The following is a 24991-nucleotide window of genomic DNA, read 5'->3' on the forward strand; positions in this document are numbered from 1 at the left end:
GACCATCGCGGCTGACCCATCGCGGCTGTCCCTTTGCGGCTGACCCATCACCTCTGACCCATCGCGGCTGACCCATCGCGGCTGTCCCTTTGCGGCTGACCCATCACCTCTGACCCATCGCGGCTGACCCATCACCTCTGACCCATCACCTCTGACCCCTCGCGGCTGACCCATCACCTCTGACCCATCGCGGCTGTCCCATCGCGGCTGTCCCTTTGCGGCTGACCCATCGCGGCTGACCCATCACCTCTGACCCATCGCGGCTGACCCATCACCTCTGACCCATCACCTCTGACCCATCGTGGCTGTCCCATCGCAGCTGTCCCTTTGTGGCTGACCCATTGCGGCTGTCCCTTTGCGGCTGACCATCACCTCTGACCCATCACGGCTGACCCCTCGCCGCTGTCCCATCGCGGCTGACCCTCGCGGCTCTGGTGGAGTTCAGGGCCTTGCCTGGGGGTCGGGGGACGTCAGCGTGAAGACGGCCTCGCCCTGGCTGGGGGCTCGTTTGGTTGGAGCATCCTCCCTTGCACCCGGAAGGTTGTGGGTTCGATCCCCGGTCAGGGCTTGTGCAGGAGGCAGCCAATCATTTTCTCTCTCACATTGATGTCTCTCTCTTCCTCTCTTCCTCCTCTTCCTCTCTCTAAAGTCAATAAACATATCCTTGGGGAGGATTTTAAAAAAGATGGGGTCCCAGCCTGGCCATGAGGGGGAGCAGCTGGAGAGAGGCCCCGGGTTGGGGTCCAGAGTCCTGGCACCTGCTCCCACCTCCCTCCACCCCTCCGCTGCCTGAGGGAAGCCCCTGCCCAGGGTCCTGCCCCCCCCACCGGCCCTCCCCCCCAACTCTGGCCTCCTGGAGGCCCAGGCACCTCCTCCGGGAAGTCGGCCTCGCCCGCTGTGGGGAGGGGTGCGTCAGGCTGGGGTGGTGGGGCACCTGGGGCGAGGCAAGCCTGGGCTGGGGCACAGGCACATTCCTGCCTCCTTAGCAGGTGGGGAGGGGGTTCCCAGAAGCCGAGGAGGCCTGGCCAGCTGCCCTCAGGGAGAGCCCCACACTTGCTGCTTGGAGAGGAGGCTCTGGGTGCAGGACACGGTCCCGAGCACACGAGGCCCGGGCCCCCGCCCTGGCGCAGCCGCACCCGTCACCCATCAGCCCCTTCTCCCTTCGGGCCCCCAGCCTGTGCGCCCTTCCCACCGGGCCTGCCACCCACACCCCTGCTCTCAGCGACCCGGCCGCCACCACCATCCCCGCAGGGACGGCAGGTCCGAGCCCCGGCTGCTCCAGGACGGGAGGGAGGCAGGTGGGGGGGCGTTGGGGGAGGCCGAGGCGGGGGGAGCCTCAGAGATGCTTCGGACCTCGAGCAGTCACCTCGCTGTGGGGTGGGGTGTCGCCATGACCCGCCCTGGGGGGGGGGATGAGATCACGTTGCTGGCAGGCGAGCTGGCACCCGGCGCGGGGAGCGCCCGCGGGGAGCGGCCAGGGCACGTCGGGGCGGCGGGATCTGGCCCACACTCGCCTGGCCCGTGGCCTCCGCAGGGCGGGGCCTCCCCCGGGGCACGCCAGCCCTGGGCGCTCCAGCACCCACGGCATTTCAGCCCCCCAGAGACGCCCTGGCCGGCGATGCCCACCCCCTCGGACCCCCGCGGGGAAGCCCCTCAAAGCTGGGCGGCGGCAGGGTGTCCTCCACAGCGCAGGGAGCCGTGTGCCTGGTCTGAGGCCTGGGCTCAGCAGCGCGTGGGGCCGCCGGGGTCTGGTGCTCAGAGGGAAAGGAAGCCGGCCGGGACGGGCGCCTCCCGGCTGGAGTGCAGCCAAGCTGGGCCGCGAGTCCAGGAGAGGCCGGGCTCCCGGGGGCTGCGGGGCCGGGTCTTTGATCCCCTCCCTGGACGCGGGAGGCCCGGGTCCCCCGGATGCCGGGTCCCGGAGCAGGAGGGGCGCCCCCGTGAGCAGCCCTGACCCCGGCTCTGAGGCCGCCTCCACCTGGCGAGGCTGGTGCAGAATGAGCCTCCCGAGGGAGGAAGCAAGCCCCCCGGGTGAGGAGGGGCTGGGACCGGCTGGTGGGTCCCTGGAGGAGGGGCGTGGGGGCGGGGAGACCCCGGGGAGCTCCGCCCCTGGCCGCCCTGGCTCCGCTCTGCGGGTGAGCTGCCCGGGGTGAGGGCTGGACGGGGAACGTGGGGACACAGGGACGCGGGTGGCCTGCATGTGTTTCTGATTCCTCGAGGCCTTCCGGGCGGCACTTGTGCAAGAGGCCCCCTGCCTCGGCCCGCCCTCTGCCCAGCTGCCCAGGCTGCCCGGGCCCTGCTGTCCACGGGTGTGTGTGTGTGTGTGTGTGTGTGTGTGTGTGTACATGTGTGTGTGCATGTGTGTGCATGTGTGTGTGCCGGACCCTGGTGGGAGGCCGCCTTCCAGGTCCAGAGGCGCCTGAGGCCAGCAGCCCCCACCCTCCGCAGCACAGACGGGACGAGGGGCAGCCTGCACCCCGTGTGCCGTGCCAGGGGCAGGGTCTGGCCCCTCCCCGGGTGGGGGTAAGGCCACCCGGGGCTCAATCCTGTGCTCCCTGCCGCTCTAGCCCTGGACACGGCAGGCTCCGGGGCCTCGCCTGGCTGGCACAGGTGGGGTGACCCTCCCTCTGGGGTGGGGGGCTGGGCAGGGGATGCTGGAGGTGCCTGGAGCCTCCCCAAGATGCACCTACACCAACTCCCTCCCCACTTCCTGCCCCCCAAGGCCGCCGCCCCATGTGCTGGCGGCTGGGACGGGCGGCTCTCAGCTCGTGTGTTGGGAACACACGAAGGACCAAGCGAGAGGAGCCGTCTGAGTCTCAGGGTCCCCCCCGCTGCCTGATGGGCTGGGGGGGCCGGGTGGGGTCTGCCCAGAGCCAACGCCCCTCCCAGCCACCCCGCACCACCGCCGCCTTCTGAGCGGGCCCTGCCGTGGGCCCGAGGGGGCAGACCCGCTGAGACACCCAGGGGGAAGCCGCCTCTTTGCAGGCCCAGGGGAGACCCCCGCTGTTGGGTGCTCCTGGGCTGGCCGGGCACCGTCCCCGGCTGGCTCCATGCACCGCCCTGGAGCCCCTGCCAGCCGGGCACATGGGGAACCAGTGCCCCCTGGTGGCCCTCGGCTGGCTGTGACCTCCACCCCCCACTGCACAGGCCCCAAGTCCATTCTACCCTGGGGTTCAGGCCGCACGGCGGCTCCTGCCAGGACAGCCCCGAGGGACACTTTGGAGACCTGGCAGGCAGGGTCACCCCCCCCCCACCGCCTGCCTCCGCCATCAGTACCCCGGTGGCCCTCTGCCCACACGGGAGCCGTCCTGCAGGCCGAGGCTCCGCTGCCGTCTCGCACACTCTCCTATCCGAACACACAGCAGCCCTCCAGCCCCCCTGCCCCCCTGCCCCCGGCCCCCGGGTGGGCCTGGCCCCTGGGAGCCCAGCCCAGGTTGGGCCCCGGCCAGTGCCTGCAGGGCTAAGGAGGGTGCGGGGGACAAGGAAGGGGACACGGGAGAGGGGACATGGCCACCCCCTGCTGGGCACAGCCTCGCTCGCTCGTGTGAACGTCCCGTTACCCACGGCCTGCCTGCGTTCCCAGGGCCGCACCTGTCCCCTCGTTCAGCCACTCGGCGGACACCTGGGACCCGTCCAGTCTGCGCCCAGGGCCAGGCTGGGGCAGGGTGTTCTCTGAGGGCCCCACGGCTGAAGAGTTAGGAGGAGGGGCCCTGAGCCCTCACACCTGAGCCTCGTTGGAGCTTCGAGGATGTGGTGCCCGCTCATGGGGGCCCAGGACATGGCTGGACAGGACCGGCCTGGGCGGGAGGGGCCCGGACCAGCCACAGACCTTCCGAGGGCGCTGGGGTGCTGCCGGGGCCGGGGAACCCAGCCGGCACCCCCCCCCCCCAACACACACACACACAGGAGCCCGGCTGGACCTCTGGCCGGCTTATCGGCGCCCCCTGCAGGCCTCCCAGCTCAAGGAAGCCAGCTGGGCCCCAGCCGCCTGGGCTCAGAATTTGGGGGTGGGGCAGGTGGGTGGGTAGAGCTGGGGCCAGGGGAGCACAGAATTCCCGGGGTCTGGGGACTGGGGGCCGTGAGGAGCCAGGGCCGACGGGCACACCCATCCCCAACACGGCCTCTTCCAGCCCAGCTGCCCCTCAGCTGCCGCTTCGCCCTGCACAGGGACACGGGCATGCGCCAGCGCTCTCAGGGCACCCCGGCACCCCGCCACCCGCGGGTCCCGCGGAGACTCAGCCACGTGGCCGGCGGCCCCTGGCCACGGAGGGCCTGGCTGAGGGGCAGAGGGAGGTGCCAGCGGGCGCTCAGCCCCAGAGGGACCCGCTCCGAGGGTGGCGATGGCAGGGAGGCCCCACACCCGGCGTCTCCACGGGCGGGAGGCCTCGGGGCCACGGCTCAGGGAGCAGACGGGCAGTGGGCGGCCTCGCATGGTGGGCTCCGTCAGCACCTGCCGCTGCGACAAACACGACAGCCGGCGGCCTGTTCCTCTGTCCCTGGAGGCTGGGCGTCTGCGACCAGGTGGCGGTCAAGTCCGTCTTCGGGGAGGCCCGCTCGCCGGCCCGCAGCCTGTCACCGTCCTCACAGCGGAGGAGCGGCGCTGGTCTCTGCTCACCAGGGCCCCGAGCCCATCACCGGCCCCACCCTCGCGGCCTCATCTCACCCCACTTCCTCACCTCCCAGCCATCGGGCCAGGGCTTCCACACCCGGATTGGGGGGCACAGAAATTCAATCAAGGCTGACGGAGTCTTGGCCCAGGTCCCCGAGTTCTTGCCCCCAGGACCCCCACCCCCGGGGCAGGGCAGCCACCCTCCCCTCCCGAGCATGGGGAAGGCCAGCCCCGAGCCTGGGGGGCCCTGCCCAGTGCTGGGGACCTGGAAGGGCCTCCTGGGACAGCTCAGCTTCCCCCTCCGGTCTCCCACGTCCCCATCCTGGCGGGAGGCCCGTGATGCCAGGGCGTCAGGCGCAGGAAACGCCGGGGGCGGGAGGCCAGGCCGCTGATTGCCCGGCTCCGGTCATGTTTACCTGCGGAGGCCGCGCCAGGCCCCCGCCCGCCTCGCTCCGAGCTCACCCGGCTCCAGGATAAACACCCATTCAGCGCACAAGGCCCCTTTGTCCCGGAGCGGCTCCCGGCCCAGGACGCGGCCCCCCGGCCTGCCACCGTAGCGCGGCCAGCCACCCCGCGTGGCCTTCTCCGGGCCGAGGCCTGGCCTGGCTCAGAGGCCCCGGGACAGGGCACCGGGCAGCTCTCAGTGGCCCGAGGGGCCTCCACAGCAGCCTGGCTTTTCAACAGGAGGGGCGGCCGGAGGCCACGTGGCCACCTGCCCCTCGGCCAGGGGCCGGGGCTCTGCAGCTCTGAGCCGGGGCAGCTGTGAGCCCCCCCAGCCCCAGGCACGCCCTCTCCCACCACAGTCACTGTCCCCGCGCCCTCGTTCCCTTGTTGGTGAGGGGGCCTCGCAGGCTCTGAAGGCTCCTCAGCGTCTCAGCTCCATCCCTGTCTAGGGGTGGGTGAGACTTGGGGTCCCTGTGCAAAGGAGGGGGTGGGTGAGGTTTGGGGGTCCCTGTGCAGAAGAGGGGGTGGGTGAGACTTGGGGGTCCCTGTGCAGAGGAGGGGTGGGTGAGATTTGGGGTCCCTGTGCAGAGGAGGGGGTGGGTGAGACTTGGGGTCCCTGTGCAAAGGAGGGGGTGGGTGAGGTTTGGGGGTCCCTGTGCAGAAGAGGGGGTGGGTGAGACTTGGGGGTCCCTGTGCAGAGGAGGGGGTGGGTGAGGTTTGGGGGTCCCTGTGCAGAAGAGGGGGTGGGTGAGGTTTGGGGTCCCTGTGCAGAAGAGGGGGGTGGGTGAAGTTTGGGGTTCCCTGTGCAAAGGAGGGGTGGGTGAGATTTGGGGTCCCTGTGCAGAGGAGGGGGGGTGAGATTTGGGGTCCCTGTGCAGAGGAGGGGGTGGGTGATGTTTGGGATCCCTGTGCAGAGGAGGGGGTGGGTGAGATTTGGGGTCCCTGTGCAGAGGAGGGGGTGGGTGAGGTTTGGGGTCCCTGTGCAGAGAAGGGGGGTGAGTGAGATTTGGGGTCCCTGTGCAGAGGAGGGGGTGGGTGAGATTTGGGGTCCCTGTGCAGAGGAGGGGGTAGGTTCGGGGGTAACTTGTCCAGGGGCCTATGGAAGGGGTGCTAGGGGTGCGGTGGGGCTGGGAACGGGGCTCAGCATGAGGAAGAGGGGCCCAGAGCCTTGCTTTGAGTAGCAGGACTTTCGGGGGGTCCTGGCCTGGCTTGGAGGGCCCCACGCCCACCCCCACACCCCTGGAGCCATCACCCTGGGGTTTTGGTCAGGTTGAAGACACACAAACCCTGACATCACACCTGCTCTTGGGGGTGCCTTCCAGGGTCCGAGTCGCCCTACACCAGCCACTCCGCACAGAGCGGGGCGACAGCAGAGGGTCAGAGCCCTGAGCAGGGCCTGGAGGGTCAGCGTGGGCGGCGGGCGGCCGGCCGGAGGGGGCGCTCTGCTTGGGAGGAGCACGTGCTCGGGCCCCGGGCCGGCCACAGCTGGTGTGGTTTGGGGGTGTCAGCACAGAGGCGACAGCTTCGGGGCGTCGGGCCGGCGCCGCCCGAGGGCTTGGCAGGCACAGACCTGGCGCTGGGGGCACTGCAGGCGGGGCCTTGGCCACAGGAGGGACGTGTGTGACTGTTTGTAAAAGGACCTCCGGCCCTGGCCCGTCTGGCTCAGTGGGTAGAGCGTCGGCCTGAGGACTGAAGGGTCCCGGGTTCAATTCTGGTCAGGGCACGTGCCTGGGTTGCGGGCCTGCAGGAGGCAGCCGATCAATGATTCTCATCATTGGTGTTTCCATCTCCCCTCTCCCTTCCTCTCTGAAATCAATAAAAAACACACAAAAGGCACCTCCTGTGCCGACCGTGGAGCAGGAGGGCCCAGAGGGGCCCGGAGCTGCCACGGGGACGAGGAGAGGGCAGGGCTGAGCACAGGGTCCCCGGGGAGCAGGGGGCAGGGTGGCCTCGGTCCTGGTCCCAGCCTGGCCTTTTGTTCCTGTACCAGACACTCTCCCCCAAGCCCTCCACCTGCGGGGTCCTGACGCCCCTGGCCAGCCAGAGCCCCAAGTGCAGGACCCCAGCCAGGACGTCACCTCCAGGCCCTGACCCTGCACCTTGGCCCACGGCCGGCAGCGCCCCCTGGTGGCAGCCAGGCACACCGCGGCTGCCCACCCTCGGGCCAGTCACAGCCAGGCGCTGCGGCTCAGGGCAGGTCTGACTGGGCTCTTCCTGGTCGGGTCTGTGCAGGGACCCCGTCCACGATGACGCAGGAGGAAAACACCCCTTTGCTGGTTTCCTCCAGGCCTGAGTGTGGGCACCGCCCTGCACTGGGCGTTCCTGGAACCAGCGGGTCTGGGCCCAGCAGCGCCCGCTCACCTGGGAGTGGTCAGGCACACAGACCTGGGCCTGCCATGCCCATTGGTCAGCACTCAGGAGCCCAAGCCTCCAGCTGGCTCTGGGGCCCAGGCGTGAGGACGTGGCTTCCAGGCACAGGGCCACGTCTCAGACCGTGACGAGTGTCCAGCCAGCTCCGTGCCACCTGTCCAGGGACCGGGCCGTGATGCCCTGTGGGCCGAGCCTCTGCCCTGGGGCTGCCTCCCTCCCGCCGTGCCTCTCCAGCCTGCAGTGCACCCTCCGGCCCGGCCCCTCACACGGCCAGGGAGGGAGGGAGGGAGGGACCCAGGACCCAGGGTCAGCGAACGGACAGGCTCCCTGGAGCAGGCCTGGGATGCAGCCACGGCCCTGGAACCAGGCGTCCACGCAGACATTCCTACGCGCTGAGCCACGGCCGGGAGCTGGAGCTCTGCTCCGGCTGGGGTGCCCGGAGACCTCACCTCAGCTGCTGGAGCGACCCCCGACCCCCAGCTGCAGGCCTGGCTGAGCAGGCGGGGGCCCAGCGGAGAGCCTGAGGTCTGGGGCACAGACCGCTTCCTCGGGGCGATCCCCTCGTCGGTCCACGGGGCTGGACGAGGCCACCGAGCAGCCAGGACCCTGCGGTGCGCGTGTCCATCAGCCACAGGTGCCAACCGCCAGCCCCTCAGTGAGGGCTCCTTCCTGGGCTGCAGCCTCGCCCAGCAACACAGGCCCACCATCCCCTTGCCCGTTAGCTTTTACATTAAAATTGCAGTGGCCCCAGATGGTGTGGCTCAGTGGATAGAGCGCCAGCCTGAGGACTGAAGGGTCCCGGGTTCAATCTGGTCAGGGCACATGCCTGGGTTGCAGGCTCGATCCCCAGTAGGGGGCGTGCAAGAGGCAGCCGATCCATGATTCTCTCACATCATTGATGTTTCTCTCTCTCCTTCCTCTCTGAAATCAATAAAAATATCTCACAAATAAATAAAATAAAATAAAATAAAACATCGGTCCATTGGACTCTGGTCTGTGGTTGGGAGGCAGACCCAGCAGGCTGCGTGCCCGCCTGGCAGCCCGAGGTGCGGGCAGAGGGGCGGGAGGCACGGGGCCGTGGAGGATCCCGCCAAAGCTGGAAGGAAGCCTTGCTTTAATCAAGACAGAGCAACTTCAGTGCTAAACTCATGTTTTATTTAGTCTTGTTTCTAAAGTGATCAGTTTAAACACGAGCTGAGGTGAGGAGAGGAGAAAGAACATGAAACCTAATAGATAGACAGACAGACAGACAGACAGACAGGAGGGCAGGTGTGTGCAGGGCGGGGACCCCCGTGTCAGATCTTCTCCATCTTGGAAATGAGGTCGTCACAGATTCGGGTCAGCTCGTCGTTTTCTTTCGTCTGAAAGAGGAACGTCAAGCCCTCCATCTCCCAGTGCTCAGAGGTGGCAGCAGGGGCCCAGGTGGCGCCTGGCCTGGCACCCAGAGGATTTTGGGAGGAGGATCGTGGCCCAGCTTGGGAGCCAGCCGGCCACGGGGCCCTGACAGGACAGGTCCCAAACCACAGGGGCACGTCCCTCCCGCTCCCGGGCCTCAGGCCTGCGCCCACCTTCTGCTCCACGGCCTTCTCCAGCGACTGGACACGCATCTGCTCCTTCCTCAGGCTCGCCTGGAAGGCCAGCGCCTCCGCCTGGGCCTTGCTCCGGACCTGGGCGATCTCCTCGTTGGCCCTGCACGTGGGCGAGCAGGCTCAGCCTCACCTTCCTCCCCATCACCCCACTGCCCAAGGCGCCCCGACTCACAGCCGGAGCTTCTCCTCCGCGTGGGCCTTCAGCGCCTGGTACCGCTGGCCTTCCTTCTGGACCCTGACAATGTAGTCCTCCACACACTTCTTCAGCGACTCTTCATTCTTTAAGGGGGAGGGGCGTCACTGCTGCCCGTTCGCTGCTCTGGGGCCAGGCCCCCTGGGACCCGCGGCAGCAGCAGCTCGGACGAGGAAGGGCGCACAGAGGCAGCACTTGCTGCTTTTCTTTTGGAAAAGGCCCCCCACACAGCCCAGGCTCCCCGTCCCTGGACACCAGGCCTGACCCGAACCCCAATGGCCGTCATTTCCTCCTGGCCCCCCGAGCCTGCCAGGCAGCAGAGCTTCCCTCCCCGCAGCCTGCGGGCCCCGACTCCTGCACGTGCCCAGCTGGGGGCGCTGAGGGGGACCTGGCCAGGCCTCCTCCGAAGGCAGCGCTGGCTCCTCGGTGCCCGCTGTCACCAGGGCATCCGCTGGGCCCGCACGGCCCTGCCCAGGCTGTGCCTCCAGCCCCTCTGCTCACATGCCCAGGCCTCCCCAGGCCGACAGCACCCACCTGCCCCGGGCCCACTGGCGAGGCTGGCCGCACAGCCCAGCGCAGAGCAAGGCTTCGCCAGGTGCCGCGTTTAAGGGACCAGGACTCGGTGGGGAGGGCGGCTCCTGCCTGAGGGGCTGGGGACTGGGCATGACAAGGCGGGGTCACGGTAGAGCCCCCCTACCGTCCGGTAGCCCTCGATCGCCTCCTTCTGCTTCTCAAACCGCTTGAAGAGGTCGGAGAAGGACTTCTCCATGGAGCTCAGATCTGTGCTCAGCTGGTCTTTTTCTTTCAGAACCTTCTGAATCTCGGCTTTGGCAAGTTCCTGTTGTTTCTGAGCCTCCTCTTGAAAAGGGAAAAGCACACGGGGTTAGGGGGCAGTCTCCCCGTGGGCGACTGAGGGCAGGGACAGTGGGATGGAGGCGAGGGGGCAGCGTCAGCCACAGCACCCGGAGGTCCTGCCAGAGGAAGGTGACCAGGCCCCTCCCCACCTGCTCTCCCAGAGCACAGCGCTTCCTCACACCAGGTCCCGGGAGCCCAGGGCGGACAGGAGCCCAGGGCCCCAGCAGAGCTGTCCCCACAGGTGGGGCCTCTGGAACCTGAGTCTCTGGCCCGGGGAAAGGCAGGGTGCTCTTACCCGCAGCCCAGCCTGGACACACCCAGAGCCAATGCCCACAGAGGGTGAAGTGGACACGCTGTGGGAGGACCCTACCCGTTTCCCTGTGGTCCCAGCCGCTGGCTCAGGTTCTGGCCCGTTTGGGAACTGTGAGCACCAGCCCACAGCCTGCCTGGTCGCCCTGACCCCAGCTGCTTCCGCACCGGCCTGGGCTGCTCTACGCTGGGGCTGTGGCACCGAGGAGGGAGCTGCTGTTAGAAAGGGGCTCGGGGCCGCACTTACCCATCGCCTGGTACATGAAGCTCTCGTACCCGTCCATGACCTTCCTGTGGGAGGAGATGCGTGTGAGCGCCGTGACGGGCCACCCCCCACTGCAGCCTCACCAGCCCCGCAGGCCCCACCCCGTCCCCAGGTCCCCCCCCGCAGGCCCCACCCCGTCCCCAGGTCCCCCCCCCAGGCCCCACCCCATTCCCAGGCCCCCCCCCCCTCGCAGGCCCCACCCCACCTCCAGGTCCCCCCCGCGGGCCTCACCCCATCTCCAGGTTTTTCTGGTGCAGCTCCTCACACTGGCTCCTCAGCTGCAGGACCTCCTTCTGTGCCGCCTCCACCTACACAGAGAGGTGCCCACTGAGAGCCCGGGTCCCCTGGGGTGTGAGCCCATCAAGCTCCCCTTCGTGGGCAGGTCTGTTCTGGGGGGGTCCCACGCCTGTGTGTGGGGTGTGGGCTGGGGAGCAGCTTGGGAGGGGGAGGGGGTGAGGGAGGTGGCAGAGAAAACACCACACAGGAGGCAGGTCAGGGGCTGTGGGCAGTGAGGCCAGGGCAGGACAAGCTGCCGGTGGGCACAGCCTGGGAGCGTGTGCCAGCTGGGCAACGGCCGGCTGAGTAAGTGGACACCTGGGGTCCCACCCCACAGCACCCCCCTCCCCAGGCCTCGCCCTCACCGCCGCGTCCAGGTCCCTCTGGCTGTACTGTAGCACGTCCACGAGGGGGCCCCCGGGCCTGAGCACACACGGAGGTGGGGGCACCTGTGGGGCGACAGAGACCAGCTGGGCCCCAAGCTCCTCTCCCATCCAGCCCGCCCTGTCGTCAGGGAGGACAGGTCCTGGGGGACAGGAGGCTCCAGGGCTGCACAGTGACCAGAGACAAGCAGGGCCCCCCGCCCACTGACCTTTGACCCTTCAGATCCCCAACCATAAAAACCCGTCCCTTACAGGACAAGGGGAGCAGCACTCACAGCAAGGCCCGGCCCCGCCGGGAAGTCCAGGTCCACCAGCGGGCCCTCGGGCGGGCCCCCACCGGAAGGCGCCTCGGCGCCCGGCGCACTGAAAGCAGAGCAGGGGCGCACGCGCGGGTCAGACCTCCCGACGGCCCTTTTCAAACCCACTGTTAGGGGGAACCCTCCTGCAGCCGAGGGCGTCAGCTCAGAGCCTGATGCTCAGAGGCCCAGTCATGAAGCCCCCCAGCCTGAGGTCTCTGATCCCCGCGCACCTCCAACGGCAGAGCCCCCCGCAGAGGCCGGCCTACCTGCTGGTCGTGGGGGCCGCGGGCGCAGGCCTCTCAGGGCTGTCCTTCAGGAGCGGGTCGAACTTGAGGTACAGGGACTGCTTCCTCAGGGCCGACTCCTTAAACTGAAGGGGGGGGCGTGTCAACTGGGTCCCCTCATCCTGACGGGCAGCAGCCCCCAGGTGAGGCGACCAAAGGGCCGAGTGCTCACTGCCCCGACGCCTCCCAGGGGGACTGACCCCCGCGGCGTGCTCTCGAGTGGCTCTGGGACCCGGGATGGGACTCTGCAGGACCCGGGGTGTGGCTGAGGAACACGGCTGCAGGAGAGGCCCGGACGCCTGACGCTCGGCCTGAAGCAGCGCCCAGGCTGCCCCGTGTGACAGCTGCACTAGGACAGTCCCCGGAGCCGCCCCCTCGGGAGGCCGGTGGTGCTCACCTGGGACGTCCCGAACTGCTCCAGGTAGTCCACGTCGACCCCCATGCCTAGAACTGAGGGAGCAGTCAGTGCGGCCGCTGCCGGCGCCCCCCACGGCGGACGGTGCTTCCCCGCTCCCCGGAGCCCCCACTCACACTGCCAGCACCCAGCTGTGCCTCCCCACCCCCACCAGACTGTTCTGTGGGCCGTGCTGGGCACTGCTGGGTGTTGGGAAGCACAGGGGTGACAACCAAAGGTTCCGGGGCTACACGGTCCACGTGAGAACCAGTCGAAACTACCCCAGGTGGGTCCTTGAGCCTCTGATGACGTAACATTTGCTTAAAAACGAAGGGTGCCTCGTGCCATCCTAACACTGACTGAAAACGGGGCACAGACCGAAATACACGAGCTCAACTGTCAACTCCCAGGGTCGACCTTCACGACCGGCTTTGGCAATGAGCTCGGCGGCTGGACACCAACATCACAAACGGCAAAAGGGAACACGGACACGGCCTTGAAGTGAACGCGTGTGCTGCCAAGGGCACCCTCCTCACGGGAAGAGCCCCCCGGAGAGCGTGTCTGCACGTCATGTGTCTGCTCGGACCCGCCTCCAGACAACACCAGACCCCGCAGTAACCACCAAAAGGCAGCTGAGCAGGTGGAGGGCTGGGCCGCTCCTCCTCAGACACGAAGGCCAGGAGCACGGAAGGAAGGTGCTCACCGTCCCGTCACCAGGAGCGCAGATCGCAGCCCAGACCTGCTGCAGCCCCGCTGGGAGGCGAGAGCCACGCAGCCAGAAGCGGGTACCCCGGCCCCCACCCCCGCTCCACCCTGGGAGGAGCCGGTGCAGACCCCGTGGGAAAGCGCAGCCCCTCAGGGCGTTAGGTACGTGGAGCAGGTACTTCCACCCGAAAGACAGGGAACCCGTACGCGCAGCTGAAGTGGAACCACACAGAAGCCCACCCACTGGGGAGCGAATAGCGAGCTGCTCTGTCCACACGCAGGTCATTCACGCTGCAACACGGGCCAACCCGACATGCTCAGCGAGAGAAGCCGGACTCAAAACCCACCCACGTGGCTGGGTCCCCTGGGAGTGGCGGCCTGCCCAGCGCAGTCCCTCCCTGGCTCCTGGCGCCCCTGCAGAGGGCGCGTGCTTGTCCTGCCAGGGGAACCCCACCCCCACCCCCCATCGCCTCTGCGCCTGCGGGTTGCTAGGAGCTAGAAGGGCGACCTGGTCCAGCAGCCTCATGTCTTTTAAAGCAACTCAGTCACACGGTCTCGCTGGGCGCACCTTCCCCCAGAGACGCCCACCTCCCTGTAGGAAGGGCCGCTTAACCGCTGCGCACCGCGTGGAAGGCTTGAGCGCTTGCTCTCATCCCCGTGGGGTCTCGGTTCCAGCCTCTGCAGTGACCTCTGAGGCCAGGGGTCGTGCACTGTGACCGTCACGGCCGCAGGCACACCTGTGCTGCTGCTCTCAGGGAGGCTGCAGGCCCATGTCCAGGGTCCTTCCTAAAGGAACCTCCCGGGAACGCCCCTTTCATAAACCGGCTTCTGCCTGAGGCCTCGCTCAGTCAGGGAACCCAGCTGCCTGCAAACGCCACTCGACACACACGCTCACGCAGGCAAGCCGACAGCAGGGAGGACCAGGGACTACGCACCCGCAGCTGCGTCTTGGAAGTGCTCCTCCCTCGGGTCCCAGGCAGGCTCGGGGGGCGCTGGGTCGGCGGCAGGGGCTGTGGGCTCAGTGCCCGGACGGCTGGGGGCAGCTGCTGGCTCTGGAGGAGTCTTGGTTCCCTCCTGAACGGAAGAGCAAGGTCACCGGGTTGGCTCAGCTCGAGCATCGAGAGAAGTCGAGGTCGCGGGTGGGGCCTCAGCCTCAGCGGTCTCATCAGGAAGAGGGGTGGGGGTGGGGGTGGGGGTGGGGGTGGGGGTGGGGGTGGGCAGCGCTGTGTCCCACCCGGCCCCACTGACCTCCCTCCGACTCATGAGGACATGGGAACACTGGTGACCGTGGGAAGATGTGTTCCGCTCGGGCACACGCCGTACCTCGCCCACCGGTCCCGCCGTCCCCGCCGTGGTCTGCATCACAGGTGTGCCATCTGCTGAGGCTGGAGGCACCTGCCTGAAGAGACGGGGTCACCAGGGCCCGCACACCTCACCCCCTGATCCTGCCCTGTGCACCCTCCTCACCTAGAAAGCCAGGCCCAGGGCTAAGATGGCGGCCGGCGATGCCCATCCACCCACCCTCCCCTGCGAGAGAACCTGAGCCTCGCAGGACTTGGAAGAGGTGGGAGCTCTGAGGGCTTAACTCAAGGGCGGCGACCCCGTGATCCATTCGTCCTTTTCACCAGGAAGCCGGTCAAGAGGCTGGGTGGCAGGAGGGCGGCCTCACTGGGAAGTACCAGGATGGGGCAGCGGGGCGGTCAGGGCTCTGCGTGCAAGTGGGAGCACCGGGCCCGGCTAAGCTTCTCTTATGACCCGACACCGGGCGGCCACTAAGCAGCTGCCCCCGAGCAGCCGGCAGCTGGGGCGGCGCGCACCGCGGGCTCCCGCCCGAGGACCCACAGGCACAGGTGCCGACAGCCCTGGGCGCCGTGGGGCTGTCCCTCCTCTATCTGCCCACGAGGGGGGGAGCTCACATGGGAGGCCCTCCCTGCCGGCTACTTCACACTAGCCCCCCGTCTGGTCCCGGGGCCTCCGCACGAATCATGGAGCAGCCACCACCACCGCCACCCTCTTACCTGCTCGGAGGTGAGTCCCCTGCAGCCCCAGGCCCCACCGGCCCGCCCTGGGGGCGTCCCGGGGCACAGGGCTCTCCGTGGCCCCCGAACGGGTTGAAGTTTGGGTCTTCCAGCTTGTCCCAGTCCAGGCTGTAAGCCCCCCGGGGAGGAGGAACGGGACCCTCGCCCGCCTCCGCAGGGGGCGCTTCCGGCCTCGCCTCTGGTTTCCGCCCCAGTTTCCTGGGTGGGCGTGGCCTTTTGCTGGTGGCATCATCAGAAAAGTCAAACTCTAGCCTTACGGGCCCCTTGCCCGAAGAGCCGGCCGTTTGGCCACTGGTCTCCTCCTCCCGAGGACTTGGGGCCGTCGCCCCTCCAGCCTCCAGAGGACCGGCCGGGGCCGTGCTCTCAGGACCAGAAGCGTCCTCAGGGCTGGCCAGGGCCCCAGGCAGGTCTGTGGTGGGGTCTTCTCCGAGGGCTACTTGGGGGTGAGCAGCAGGGGGCGAGGGGGCCTCGGCTGAGGAGGCAGGGGGTCCGTTTGAGCTCTCTCCTGTGGCTCTGGGAGGGTCCTCTGTTCTGTCTGGGGATGTGACCCTGGGAGGATCTTCTAGAACTTCAGGGGTGGGTGCAATGGTTTTCTCCAGGGAGTAAGAACCATCGTTTTCCTCCAAGCCTCGCCCAGGGCCGTCAGACATTCCTTGTGGAGATGGGGGCTGGGGACGGCCGGAGGGAGCCGGGCGGGCCTGGGGTGCGGAGGCCGGCTGGCAGCGATGCCAGTCTTCAGAGGCTGGTCTCGCGTCCTCGGGAGGGGGGTGGGCGGCAGCCACCGCAGGTCTCTGTAGAGTTTCATCGGTAGGTTTGGTGTCCACTTCCTTGGCGAACTGTTGGCTTTTAAAAACAGACTCAGTCAACACTACTGCACCCGCTGGCTTTTTAAGTAGGTTTTTGTCTACCCTGAAAACATCAGCTAAGGACAGAAAAAAGGTTCTGTGGACCCTGTCCTCGGGCTAGCCTCCCACAGCACGTGCCCCACGGGCCGCTCGGAGCCGCTTCCCTTCCTTCCCGGGGCTGCTACCAAAGAACAGCACCGGAGTCACTCTAACCTCTTTCAGTTGAATTTAAAAAAAATACAAAGTGACTTTGAAAAGCAGCGAGGAGACCTGCGGAGAGAAACAGATACAGGTTCCAGAAGCTTCCACAGGGAATGGGAACACGGCCCGAGGATGCTTTGCGCAAGGTAGGTGAAGGGTCTAGTGGGGACATTTTACTCGAATCCCTTTCTCTGTACCTCTGAAACTGCTTAAGAGAAAAAGCAAGTTTTCAACAGCGTAAGTCAGCAGAAGTCAGAGCAACCATGTGCCTGAGGCCCCTCCCCACTCTGGCGGCCCAGGGGGGTCAGTTCAGCCACATTCGGGAGAAGGGCCCCCAGCAGGGTCCTCCAGTTCAGACAGAGCGGCGGCACCTGCTCCGCCGACCACCAGCCACGCCAAACACCGAACGCCTGGGAGGCTGCGGTGCGGCGCCTCCTGGTGAAAGGCGGGGGTTTAACCCCGATCCCGGCCGCGATCCGACCAGGTCCCACAGACAAGCCCCTGAAGGAGCCATCTGCCTGCGCGTCTCCAAGGCTCGGCGTGAAGAACACGCGGCCGACTGGCGGGCAAGGGAGACCCCGGTGGATGCAGAAAAAAGAGGCGAAGCACGGAGGCCTGGTCAGGCACTCTATGAAGTCAGAGGAACGGGAAGCGAGGCCAGTGTGCTGGCCAGGGCACTGAGGTGCCAAGTGCTCTGGGCTCGCACTGCCAAGCTCAGCGCAGAGACCCGGAGAAGCCCAGAGGCGACAGCCGGCAGACACAGCTGCCCTGCCACGCCCACCAGACGGCACAGAGCGGCACTTACTCCTCTCTGTGGGTCCAGGCTCGAGGGGAGCTCTCCACTCCGATGGCGTCACCCGGGGCACAGCAGGCCTCGAGGTTGCTGCTCATGCTGGGGGTCAAGATCCTGTGTGTGTGCGGGTCCCGCAGAGGCGTCTGGAAAGTCACCTGTTGGGGAGGGAGCGCCTGCTCAGCCCTTCCCGCCTTCAGCCCCACCTGGCAGGCTGCTCGCCCTGGGCTCCCAAGTCCCAGGAAAGCAGGCTGAGTGGCCCGGGGCGGGCAGAGGGCACGGCACCCACCTTCAGAGCCCTGGCCGTGCTCTTGGGCGGCACATTCTCCTTCTGTGACGGCCGGAGCACGGGCGACCTTCCGCTGAGGTCGGGTGGTGCAAACAGGAAGTCGCAGCTTTCTGCGCGCCTGTCGGCGGTGACATTCTCGTCACTGGGGATCAGCAGACTCATCCTGGAGAGGCAGGCAGTGGTGTCACTGAGGGCACTGAGGGCCCCCCCCCCCAAACACAGCCGTGGCCGGAGCTGGCCCTGCAGGGAGGGGCGTCCACGGGGCTGGCGGCTACCGCGAGAAGGGCCTTCAGCTACAGGGGAGAACCAGGTTCTCGCCCGGACTCTGCGGTGGAAGTCAGGAGACAGGGAGTGCTGGCCTGGGAGGAAATGGGGGGCAGAGCCCCGGGCCCCACAGGAAACAGCAGGGAGGCGGGGCTGCCAGGCCCTCCCAAGCGGAGTCAGGAGCTTCCACATCGGGGCCTCCAGTCCGGCTGCTCCTCCCTCCCGCAGCCCCTGCGATGGTCACCGACACGACAACCGAGGAGGAGCAGCCGCGCTGGGCGGGGGCCTGGGGGCGGGGGCTGGGCAGGGGGCAGGGCGGCCGGGAAAGAAGGGGGCGTGGGCGGGCCGGCGGGCCCCGCTCGGGCGGAAGCAGGAGATAAACCAGGGTGACGGGTGTCTGGCCTTGGCAGCTGGGGGACACAGGGCAGGGCCCCTCCCGGCGGTTCCCGGCCCGGGGAGGGGCGGCACAGCCGACGCCGCTGTGAGGCTCAGGCTCGGCTTCTGCTGCCCACGGGCCCAGGTGTGGCCGCGGATGCGGGTGGGGCCGGTGGTGGGGACGCTCCCGGCCGAGGGCGTCGGGGCGTCGGCAGGGGGCTGGCGGGGACGCGCCCTCGCAGGTAGCAGCGAGGGGGGGGGGTGGAGGCTGGACGAGGTCCCGGGGGAGCGAGGGGGCTGTCCGACGGACGAACGGTCCGGGAGGACGACCGGAGAGCCGGGGAGGCCGGCGACGGCTCCGGGGGGAGCGGCCTTGCGGGCAAGCGGCCCCCGAGGAGGAGCCGCGGGAGGGAGGCTCGCGTTAGGGGTGGACTCGGCCGGCGCCCACCTGCCGCCGGAGGGGCCGAGGCTGGAGCGGAGCCCGCCCCGCCGCGAGCAGCCGCCTTACCTGCCGGCCGCCGCGCAGAGCCGAGGACGGAGCGGGAGGCGCCAGTCCCGGACTCGGTCCGCCCGCCGCCGATTCAAATACCGACGGTTGGTGCGTGCGGCCAATCAGCGCGCGGTCGGGGAGGACGCCCAAGCGCCAGCGGCCAATAGGAGGGCGCGCCGTCCAGCCACGCCCTCAGCGCCCTGAGGGTGTGCTTCCGGGGCGAGGGGCACGCTGGGCGCGGCGGGAGCCGGAAGTCCTTGGAAGCTGGCGCTCGCCGAGCATGTGAGGGGGAAGGGCTGCTCGCGGACTGGCGGTGGCTGTGGGGCCCTCCGCCGACCCGGGATCGCGGGCTCTGCTGCGGGCGCCAAAAGGCTAGGGCCTGAGGACCGCCCGCCGGGTCTCCGTTTCCCCAGCTGTAAAATGGGACCGGCGCAGCACCGCCCTCAGGCGGGGCTTGAGGAGGAGCCGAACCCTCGCGAGGACTGGGGGCAGTTCACGGCTTCCGGCCGAGTGCGGGGCTTCGCGGCGACTCCATCTCCCAGAGTGCCTCTCGCCCGCCCGTGGTGGGACTCCATCTCCCAGAGCACCCCGCGCCGCTCGGCCCCTACGGGACCGGGACGCTCGGGCCTTTTCCGCGCCGTGGGGGGTGGCCTCGCCGCGGGTCTGGGTGGCGGCGGCGGCGGCGGCGGCGCGATGGACAGCCCCGAGGTCACCTTCACGCTGGCCTACCTGGTGTTGGCCGTGTGCTTCGTGTTCACGCCCACCGAGTTCCACTCGGCCGGGCTCACGGTGCAGAACCTGCTGTCGGGCTGGCTGGGCAGCGAAGACGCCGCCTTCGTGCGCTACCATCAGCGCCGCACGGCCGCCACGCTGCTGTGCCACTCGCTGCTGCCGCTGGGTGAGGCCCGCTCCCCTCCCAAGCTCTGGGCCCCCTCGGCGGCTGGGCCGCGGGGACACCTCCCTCGGAGGGAGGGTTCCGGGATCCCCCGTTGCCCCGAGCGCCCGAGGCGGTGGGCCAACCGCCCGTGTGTTCCACGCAGGCGGCAGCTGGGCGGGTGGAGAACGGTCCTGTGGCCGCAGTTCCGAGGAGAGGAGCCCAAGTTAACTGATCCCAACGGAGGGACCTTGGCCCAGGCCTGGGAAAGCGGGTGTGGGAAGGGCAGGCGGGATGGGTGACATCATGGCGGGGGCGGGGGCAGGATGTCACAGGTGCAGACTGGAAAGCCCGTGTGTGGCCAGGACGGCAGGACGCTCAGGGGCTGTGCTGGGCAGCGACCCAGGAGCTAGCCGGTCTCTGGGCGCGAGCTGTCCGCGGGTGGGTCGGGCCTGGCTGAAGAGCGGGGTGCCAGGTAGAGGACCGCTGGAGGGTATGGGGCGGGCCCGGGCTGGGACCGCAGGTGGCTGTGGCCACCCCCCCTGCAGGCCTGTGGACACAGGGAGGGGTTCTCAGCTCGCAGCCGGAAGCAGCAGTCCCGGTGGGTGTGGGGAGCAGCCCGGGGCTGGGCTGAGGTCCGAAGTGCAGGGGGGGGGGGTGCCTGTGGGAACCAGAACTGAGGGGCAGAGTGCTTCCGGCAGGCCACGCCTGGGGGAGTTGGTGGAGCCGGTCGTCATGGTTTTTCACCTTTCAATTACAGTTGACTTACAATATTACATTAATTCCAAGTGAGGGGTTTACCCCATAAGTCTGGCACCCACCTGGCAGCGTACCTCGTTAAAACATGGATTATATTCCCTGTGCTGTGTACTTCATATCCCCAATCTCCGCACCTTTTCACCCAAACCCCTCCCACTCTTGGCAACTTTCAAAATGTTGGTGAAGCCTATCTTGTGGCCAGACACAGGGCTTTGTTTTTATTTTTTTCAATTCGTTTTCAAAAGCTTTGAAACTTTATTGACATAATATCTGTTGCAACACAACAGATTATCCTGAGATGTAGTGACTAGACCAACAGCCAATGTTACTATTAACTTTGCAATCTCAAACCAGCCACTGCACACCTTCGCTGTCTGCTCCGTTCACTTCAACGTGCAGGTTGGCCCCAGTGTGGCCTGCCTGTGCTGGGCGCTGGCTCCCACGTGGTGACGTGTCCCCGTCCTTGGCTTACTGCCATATCTGGCACGGGAGGTTCCAGTTAGCGTGGGCCAAGCTCCGATCTGCTCCTCAGGAGAGCCAGGAGGCCCGGGGAGGGCCAGTGGGCAGTTCCCTGTTGGGTGACACCAGATCCATGTATTTATTTATTCTTTTAATTTATTTTTTAAAAAATATATTTTATTGGTTTTTTTTACAGAGAGGAAGGGAGAGGGAAAGAGAGTTAGAAACATCGATGGGAGAGAAACATTGATCAGCTGCCTCCTGCACACTCCCCACTGGGGATGTTCCCACAACCAAGGCACACGCCCCTGACCAGAATCGAACCTGGGACCCTTGAGTCCGCAGGCCGACGCTCTATCCACTGAGCCAAACCGGTTAGGGCCCATGTATTTATTTTTGCCTTTCTAGGTTTTGGTAGTTTTTTTCGTTACTCACACGTGTAAAACTAAAGTGTCAGTTAAAAATGCTTTTCTCTTGCCTGTGGTATCACTGCTGTGGGCAAGAGCTGAGCCGGGCCAGCTGTGGAGGTGGGTAAGACCCACCCGGCCTGGGGCACTGACCAGGGCAGAGGGCCAGGCCCAGGGCGGGGACGAGAGAAGTGGCCCCCTGGAAGGTGCAGAGACAGCACTGTGACGCTCAGTGGGCACCACCAGGGGCGGATGCGGGCCTGGCAGTCCGACCTCTGCTCAGGCCGCTCCCTCCCCTGCAGGCTACTACGTGGGCATGTGCTTTGCAGCCTCGGAGAAGCGGCTCTACTCCCCAAGCCAGGCCCCTGAGGCCTGGCGGCTCTTCCTCCTCCTGGCGGTGACCCTGCCCACCATCTCCTGGACCCTGATCTACTACTGGTCCCGGGACCGGTGGGCCCGCCACCCGCTGGCCCGCACCCTGGCCCTCTACGCCCTCCCACAGTCGGGCTGGCAGGCTGTCGCTTCCTCTGTCGACACTGAGTTCCGGCGGATTGACAAGTTTGCCACCGGGGCCCCGGGTGCCCGTGTCATCGTGACAGACACATGGGTGATGAAGGTGACCACGTACCGTGTGCACGTGGCCCAGCAGCAGGACGTGCACCTGACCGTGACGGAGTCGCAGCAGCACGAGCTCTCGCCAGATTCGAACCTGCCCGTGCAGCTGCTCACCATCCGCGTTGCCAGTGTCATTCCTGCGGTGCAGGCCTTCGACATCCGGTAGGCGGCGGGGCGGGCAGGGCTGGGTCCGCTGAGGCCCGGGCCCAGCTGGCACCCGGTCTGGTCTTTGGGTCCTGGGAGGCGATGGGTGGGAGGGCCTCCAGTGTGACCCTCGATCAAGGCCCCTGCAACCCACCCCTGGCCTCCTCCCTGGCCCCATTCCCCTTGTTTCCCCACAGTACCCCCTCGTCCTTTGTCCATGCTGTCCTCTGAGCTGCCTTCTGCCCCTTCCCCGGAGCACACCGGGATGTTTGGGGTGGGGCGGACAGAAGCCTGGTGGCTGCACCCCTGAAGCTCAGGCTGGAGCCGAGGTCCTCCCATGCTGCTGAGGCCGTGGCCAACCTGCTGGGACCCTCCTTGGTCCTGAACCTGCCAAGGGCCGGACTGTCTCAGCTGCCATCCTCCCTGTGTCCTGTGGGGGCAAGCAGGCGCGCCGGGGCTGTGGGCTCGGCTCAGGGCTGTCTTTGCTGGCTCGTTTTCATTGGCAGCTGGGCCAGGCCCAAGCCTCCATGTTCTGTTTGGTTGTGAGCACCCCGGTCACCCTCAGGGTGCAGCCTGGGCCTCCCTGATGCCTGTCCCAGGGTTCTGGCCAGACTACCTGGGCTTAGGGTCCTGCCCTGCAGAGGGGCCTGTGTCCAGTGGCCTTAGCCCAGCAGCCCCCTCTTCGTGCAGGCTCAACTCCACAGAGTACGGCGAGCTGTGCGAGAAGCTCCGGGCGCCCATCCGCAGCGCGGCCAACGTGGTCATCCGCCAGAGCCTGGGCGACCTGTTCCTGGAGACGTTTGCCTCCCTGGTGGAGGTTAACCCGGCATACTCGGTCCCCAGCAGCCAGGTGGGGCTGGGCAGCGTTTTCTCACTGCTGGGCCCCCACGGGCAGGTCCCTGTAGGGGCGGGGGGGAGCCCCACTGGGGTGTCCGCCCGCCTCCCGTGACCCTCTTGCACCACCTGCAGGAGCTGGAGGCTTGCATCGGCTGCATGCAGACACGTGCCAGTGTGAAGCTGGTGAAGACGTGCCAGGAGGCGGCCGAGGGCGAGTGCCAACAGTGCTACTGCCGCCCCATGTGGTGTCTCACCTGCATGGGCAAGTGGTTTGCCAGCCGCCAGGACCCGCAGCGCCCCGACACCTGGCTGGCCAGCCGTGTGCCCTGCCCCACCTGCCGTGCGCGCTTCTGCATCCTGGACGTGTGCGCCGTGCGCTGAGTTGGCCAGGCCAGGGCGAGGGAGCGGCCGTGGGCTGCTTTCCCAGCTGCAGAGGACGAGGGCTTGTTTAGAACTTCTCTGCTGAAGTTCGGGCAGGGCCGTGGGATGGGTCTCAGGGCTCTGCCTCCATTTCCCACTCCTCTGGGTGCGGGTGGGTACAGGTCAGAGAGCACGGCTTGGGCCCACTGCTGAGTATTCTGGGCCCCTGAGCTGTCTGGGAGACCTGGCGTGTCCCGGACGCCCCTCACTGGGGCCACTTGCCTTAAAGTCATGGAGCACACCTGCCCCTTTTTACACACCGACCAGGTTCATCCAGACGGCTGTGCTCAGTCTGCTGCTGGCCCCGTGGAGCTGCGCTGAGGACCTGGGGCAGAGCCTGACAGTGGAGGGGAGACCTGGCTGTCACCCCAGAGGAGGCACCACCTGGGGCTTTCTGGTGGCTGCCCCTGGAGGCCACAGGAAGTACCACTCCTGCCCATGGAGACCCTGGGCTTCCCATGAGGATCTGGGCAGGGGCCTGGCTGCCCCGTCACCTGTCCCTACCTGTGTGCTCCTGGGGCCACTCCTGCCCGGGAGGCTCATTACCTACGTGCCTTCTGCTGCCCCAAGAGCCCAGGGAAGAGCCACGCCTTAGATTCCTGGCGGGAGGCATTGAGCTGAAGACCAAGCACCCCCGTGACATCCTACATCCACACAAGCGTGTCAGAACGCAAGCACAGGCCTGGCCGCAGCCCCACAGGCCCACCTGGCTCAGCAGGGGACGTGCCAGTGGTCAAGGCACTGAGGGTGTCTTACAATTCCTGGTGGGGAGGCGAAAGGCAGTGCCAGGACCCAGCTCTGGGAGGCGTGGCTGCAGGAGCCTCAGACTCGAGACCTAAGCCCCCTAAACTGGTCATCTTAAGCAGGGGTGATGGACCCAGTTGGCCCACCTCACCCAAGGGACTGGGGAGCAGAGAATTTGTGGGTCTTGGGGTGCTCAGCAGATGAAGGCATTAGAGGAGGCAGCCAGGACCACTCCCAGCCTCAGCCTGGAATTTCAGATGCTGCCTAGGGAGGTTTTTACTACAAAAGAAAGTTAATTTCATAAAGACAAGTCTATTGTAGCTAAGTGATCTAGTATTGAATAAAACATTAGCCTGAAGTTAAGTGTGCTTTCTTTAAGTGAAATATCCCCCCCCCCCACCATATTCAAGCAGTTGGAGAGAAGCCGTCTTAAAAATGGCAGCATTGTACGCACTTCAATGTGGGTGCTTTGTTCAGAGTAAGAAGAAAAGGGAGGCCGCTGCTGTAAGAACCCTCCTCTCTGATAGCCTAGCTGGGGTGGGGGTTTCGGCCCATTTCCAGGCACCTGAGGGAGGTGTTCTGGTTGAAGGGGCTGTGGTCAGCGTCCGGGGCCCTGCAGGTCCAGGCCTCCGTCCTGCGCTTTCACCTGTCCTGTGGGGTGGCCTGCTCCCAGGCTCAGGGGACTAAGCTCCATATTGCTGCTGGGCCCACAACGCCTTCAGCAAAGTGGTGCACAAGCCGCTGAAAAGCGCAGGAGCCCTGGCCGGCCTGCCAGTGGGTCAGACACCCCACACCCCAGGTGGCCGGAGCGTCCCCAGTAAGGGGAACAAATGGAGGCTTCTCTCGCCCGCCCTCTTTAAAATCAGTAAGTAAAACGTTAAACACGAGGTGGACTCCGGTTTCCTCGTCCTGAACGTCCGCTTTTCCTCCGGGGGCCTCCTCACCCGCCGGGCTCCCCTGGGGTGTGGGCGGGGCTCGCGCGGGAGGAGCGAGCCGGGCGGCGGTCCCCGCGGGCGAGGGTCGTGGCTCCCCAGCTCCGCAAACCAGACCGACGACGGGAGAGAACGGGCTGTGCGCCGCTGCCGCCGCTTCCGGGTTCCGTTCCCGCCAGCGCGGAGACGGCGGCCGGCGCGCGGCCAATGGGAGCCGGCCCCGCCCAGGCGGGGACCAATGGGAGGGCCGGGCCCTGGTTCCCTGCGCGCGCCGCGCGCCCGAATCTCCCGCCAGCGCCCCTCCCCCGCCCGCGGAGGCGCGTCCAATCCGCGCCGAGGGCCCGCGCACCTGCGCGCGGGGGGACCCGTTCGAGGCGCGCTCCCGGGCCCCGCGGCGTCGCCCCGTCCGCAGCCCGCGGCGTCCGAGCGGCGGTCTGGCGGCTCCCGCCGTCCTGGGCCGGCCGCCTGCGCGGCGCGCGTCCGGGCGGGTTCCCCCCGCGGCCCGATGGTCTCGCCCGCCGGCGGGACGGCGCGG

The 24991-nt window shown here is 67.3% G+C and overlaps 2 protein-coding genes across 4 annotated transcripts; one reads left to right on the plus strand and one right to left on the minus strand.

Moving 5' to 3' along the window:
- Positions 1–8553: 8553 nt before the first annotated feature.
- TACC3 (transforming acidic coiled-coil containing protein 3) lies at positions 8554–19133 on the minus strand. 3 transcript variants are annotated; one of them, XM_079769314.1, is made up of 16 exons: positions 18995–19133; positions 17137–17299; positions 16863–17005; positions 14991–15854; positions 14221–14371; positions 13908–14046; positions 12271–12323; positions 11856–11959; positions 11566–11653; positions 11273–11356; positions 10863–10939; positions 10614–10657; positions 9900–10060; positions 9182–9288; positions 8989–9109; positions 8554–8781 (listed from the first exon to the last, which is right to left on the minus strand). In XM_079769314.1, the coding sequence occupies exons 2-16, from the start codon at positions 17296–17298 to the stop codon at positions 8716–8718; spliced, it is 2364 nt and encodes a 787-aa protein (XP_079625440.1). In that variant the 5' UTR covers position 17299; positions 18995–19133; the 3' UTR covers positions 8554–8715. The 3 variants fall into 3 exon arrangements, with proteins under 3 accessions (XP_079625440.1, XP_079625441.1, XP_079625439.1); XM_079769315.1 differs by lacking the exon at positions 18995–19133 and adding an exon at positions 18284–18415 and having other exon boundaries at positions 14296–14371; XM_079769313.1 differs by lacking the exon at positions 18995–19133 and adding an exon at positions 18284–18415.
- On the plus strand, positions 18686–23898 carry TMEM129 (transmembrane protein 129, E3 ubiquitin ligase; the record flags this gene model as incomplete). Its single annotated transcript, XM_079769337.1, has 4 exons — positions 18686–19163; positions 21067–21541; positions 22214–22373; positions 22493–23898. 4 exons carry the CDS (start codon positions 18686–18688, stop codon positions 22739–22741), a joined length of 1362 nt encoding a protein of 453 aa, XP_079625463.1. The 3' UTR covers positions 22742–23898.
- Between the last annotated feature and the right edge of the window lie 1093 nt (positions 23899–24991).

This window comes from Cnephaeus nilssonii, assembly GCF_951640355.1.
Source record: "Cnephaeus nilssonii genome assembly, chromosome: 1".
In the NCBI taxonomy this organism is placed as follows: domain Eukaryota; kingdom Metazoa; phylum Chordata; class Mammalia; order Chiroptera; family Vespertilionidae; genus Cnephaeus; species Cnephaeus nilssonii.

Coding starts and splice junctions, on each gene's coding strand:
- TACC3 (XM_079769314.1), bottom strand. CDS start 17,298: ATGAGTCTGCTGATCCCCAGTGACGAGAATGTCACCGCCGACAGGCGC. Junction 14,372..14,990: donor GGGGACTCACCTCCGAGCAG/GTAAGAGGGTGG, acceptor CCGTCTCTTCAG/GCAGGTGCCTCCAGCCTCAG. Junction 12,324..13,907: donor CTTCCAAGACGCAGCTGCGG/GTGCGTAGTCCC, acceptor CTGCTCCCTCAG/TTCTAGGCATGGGGGTCGAC.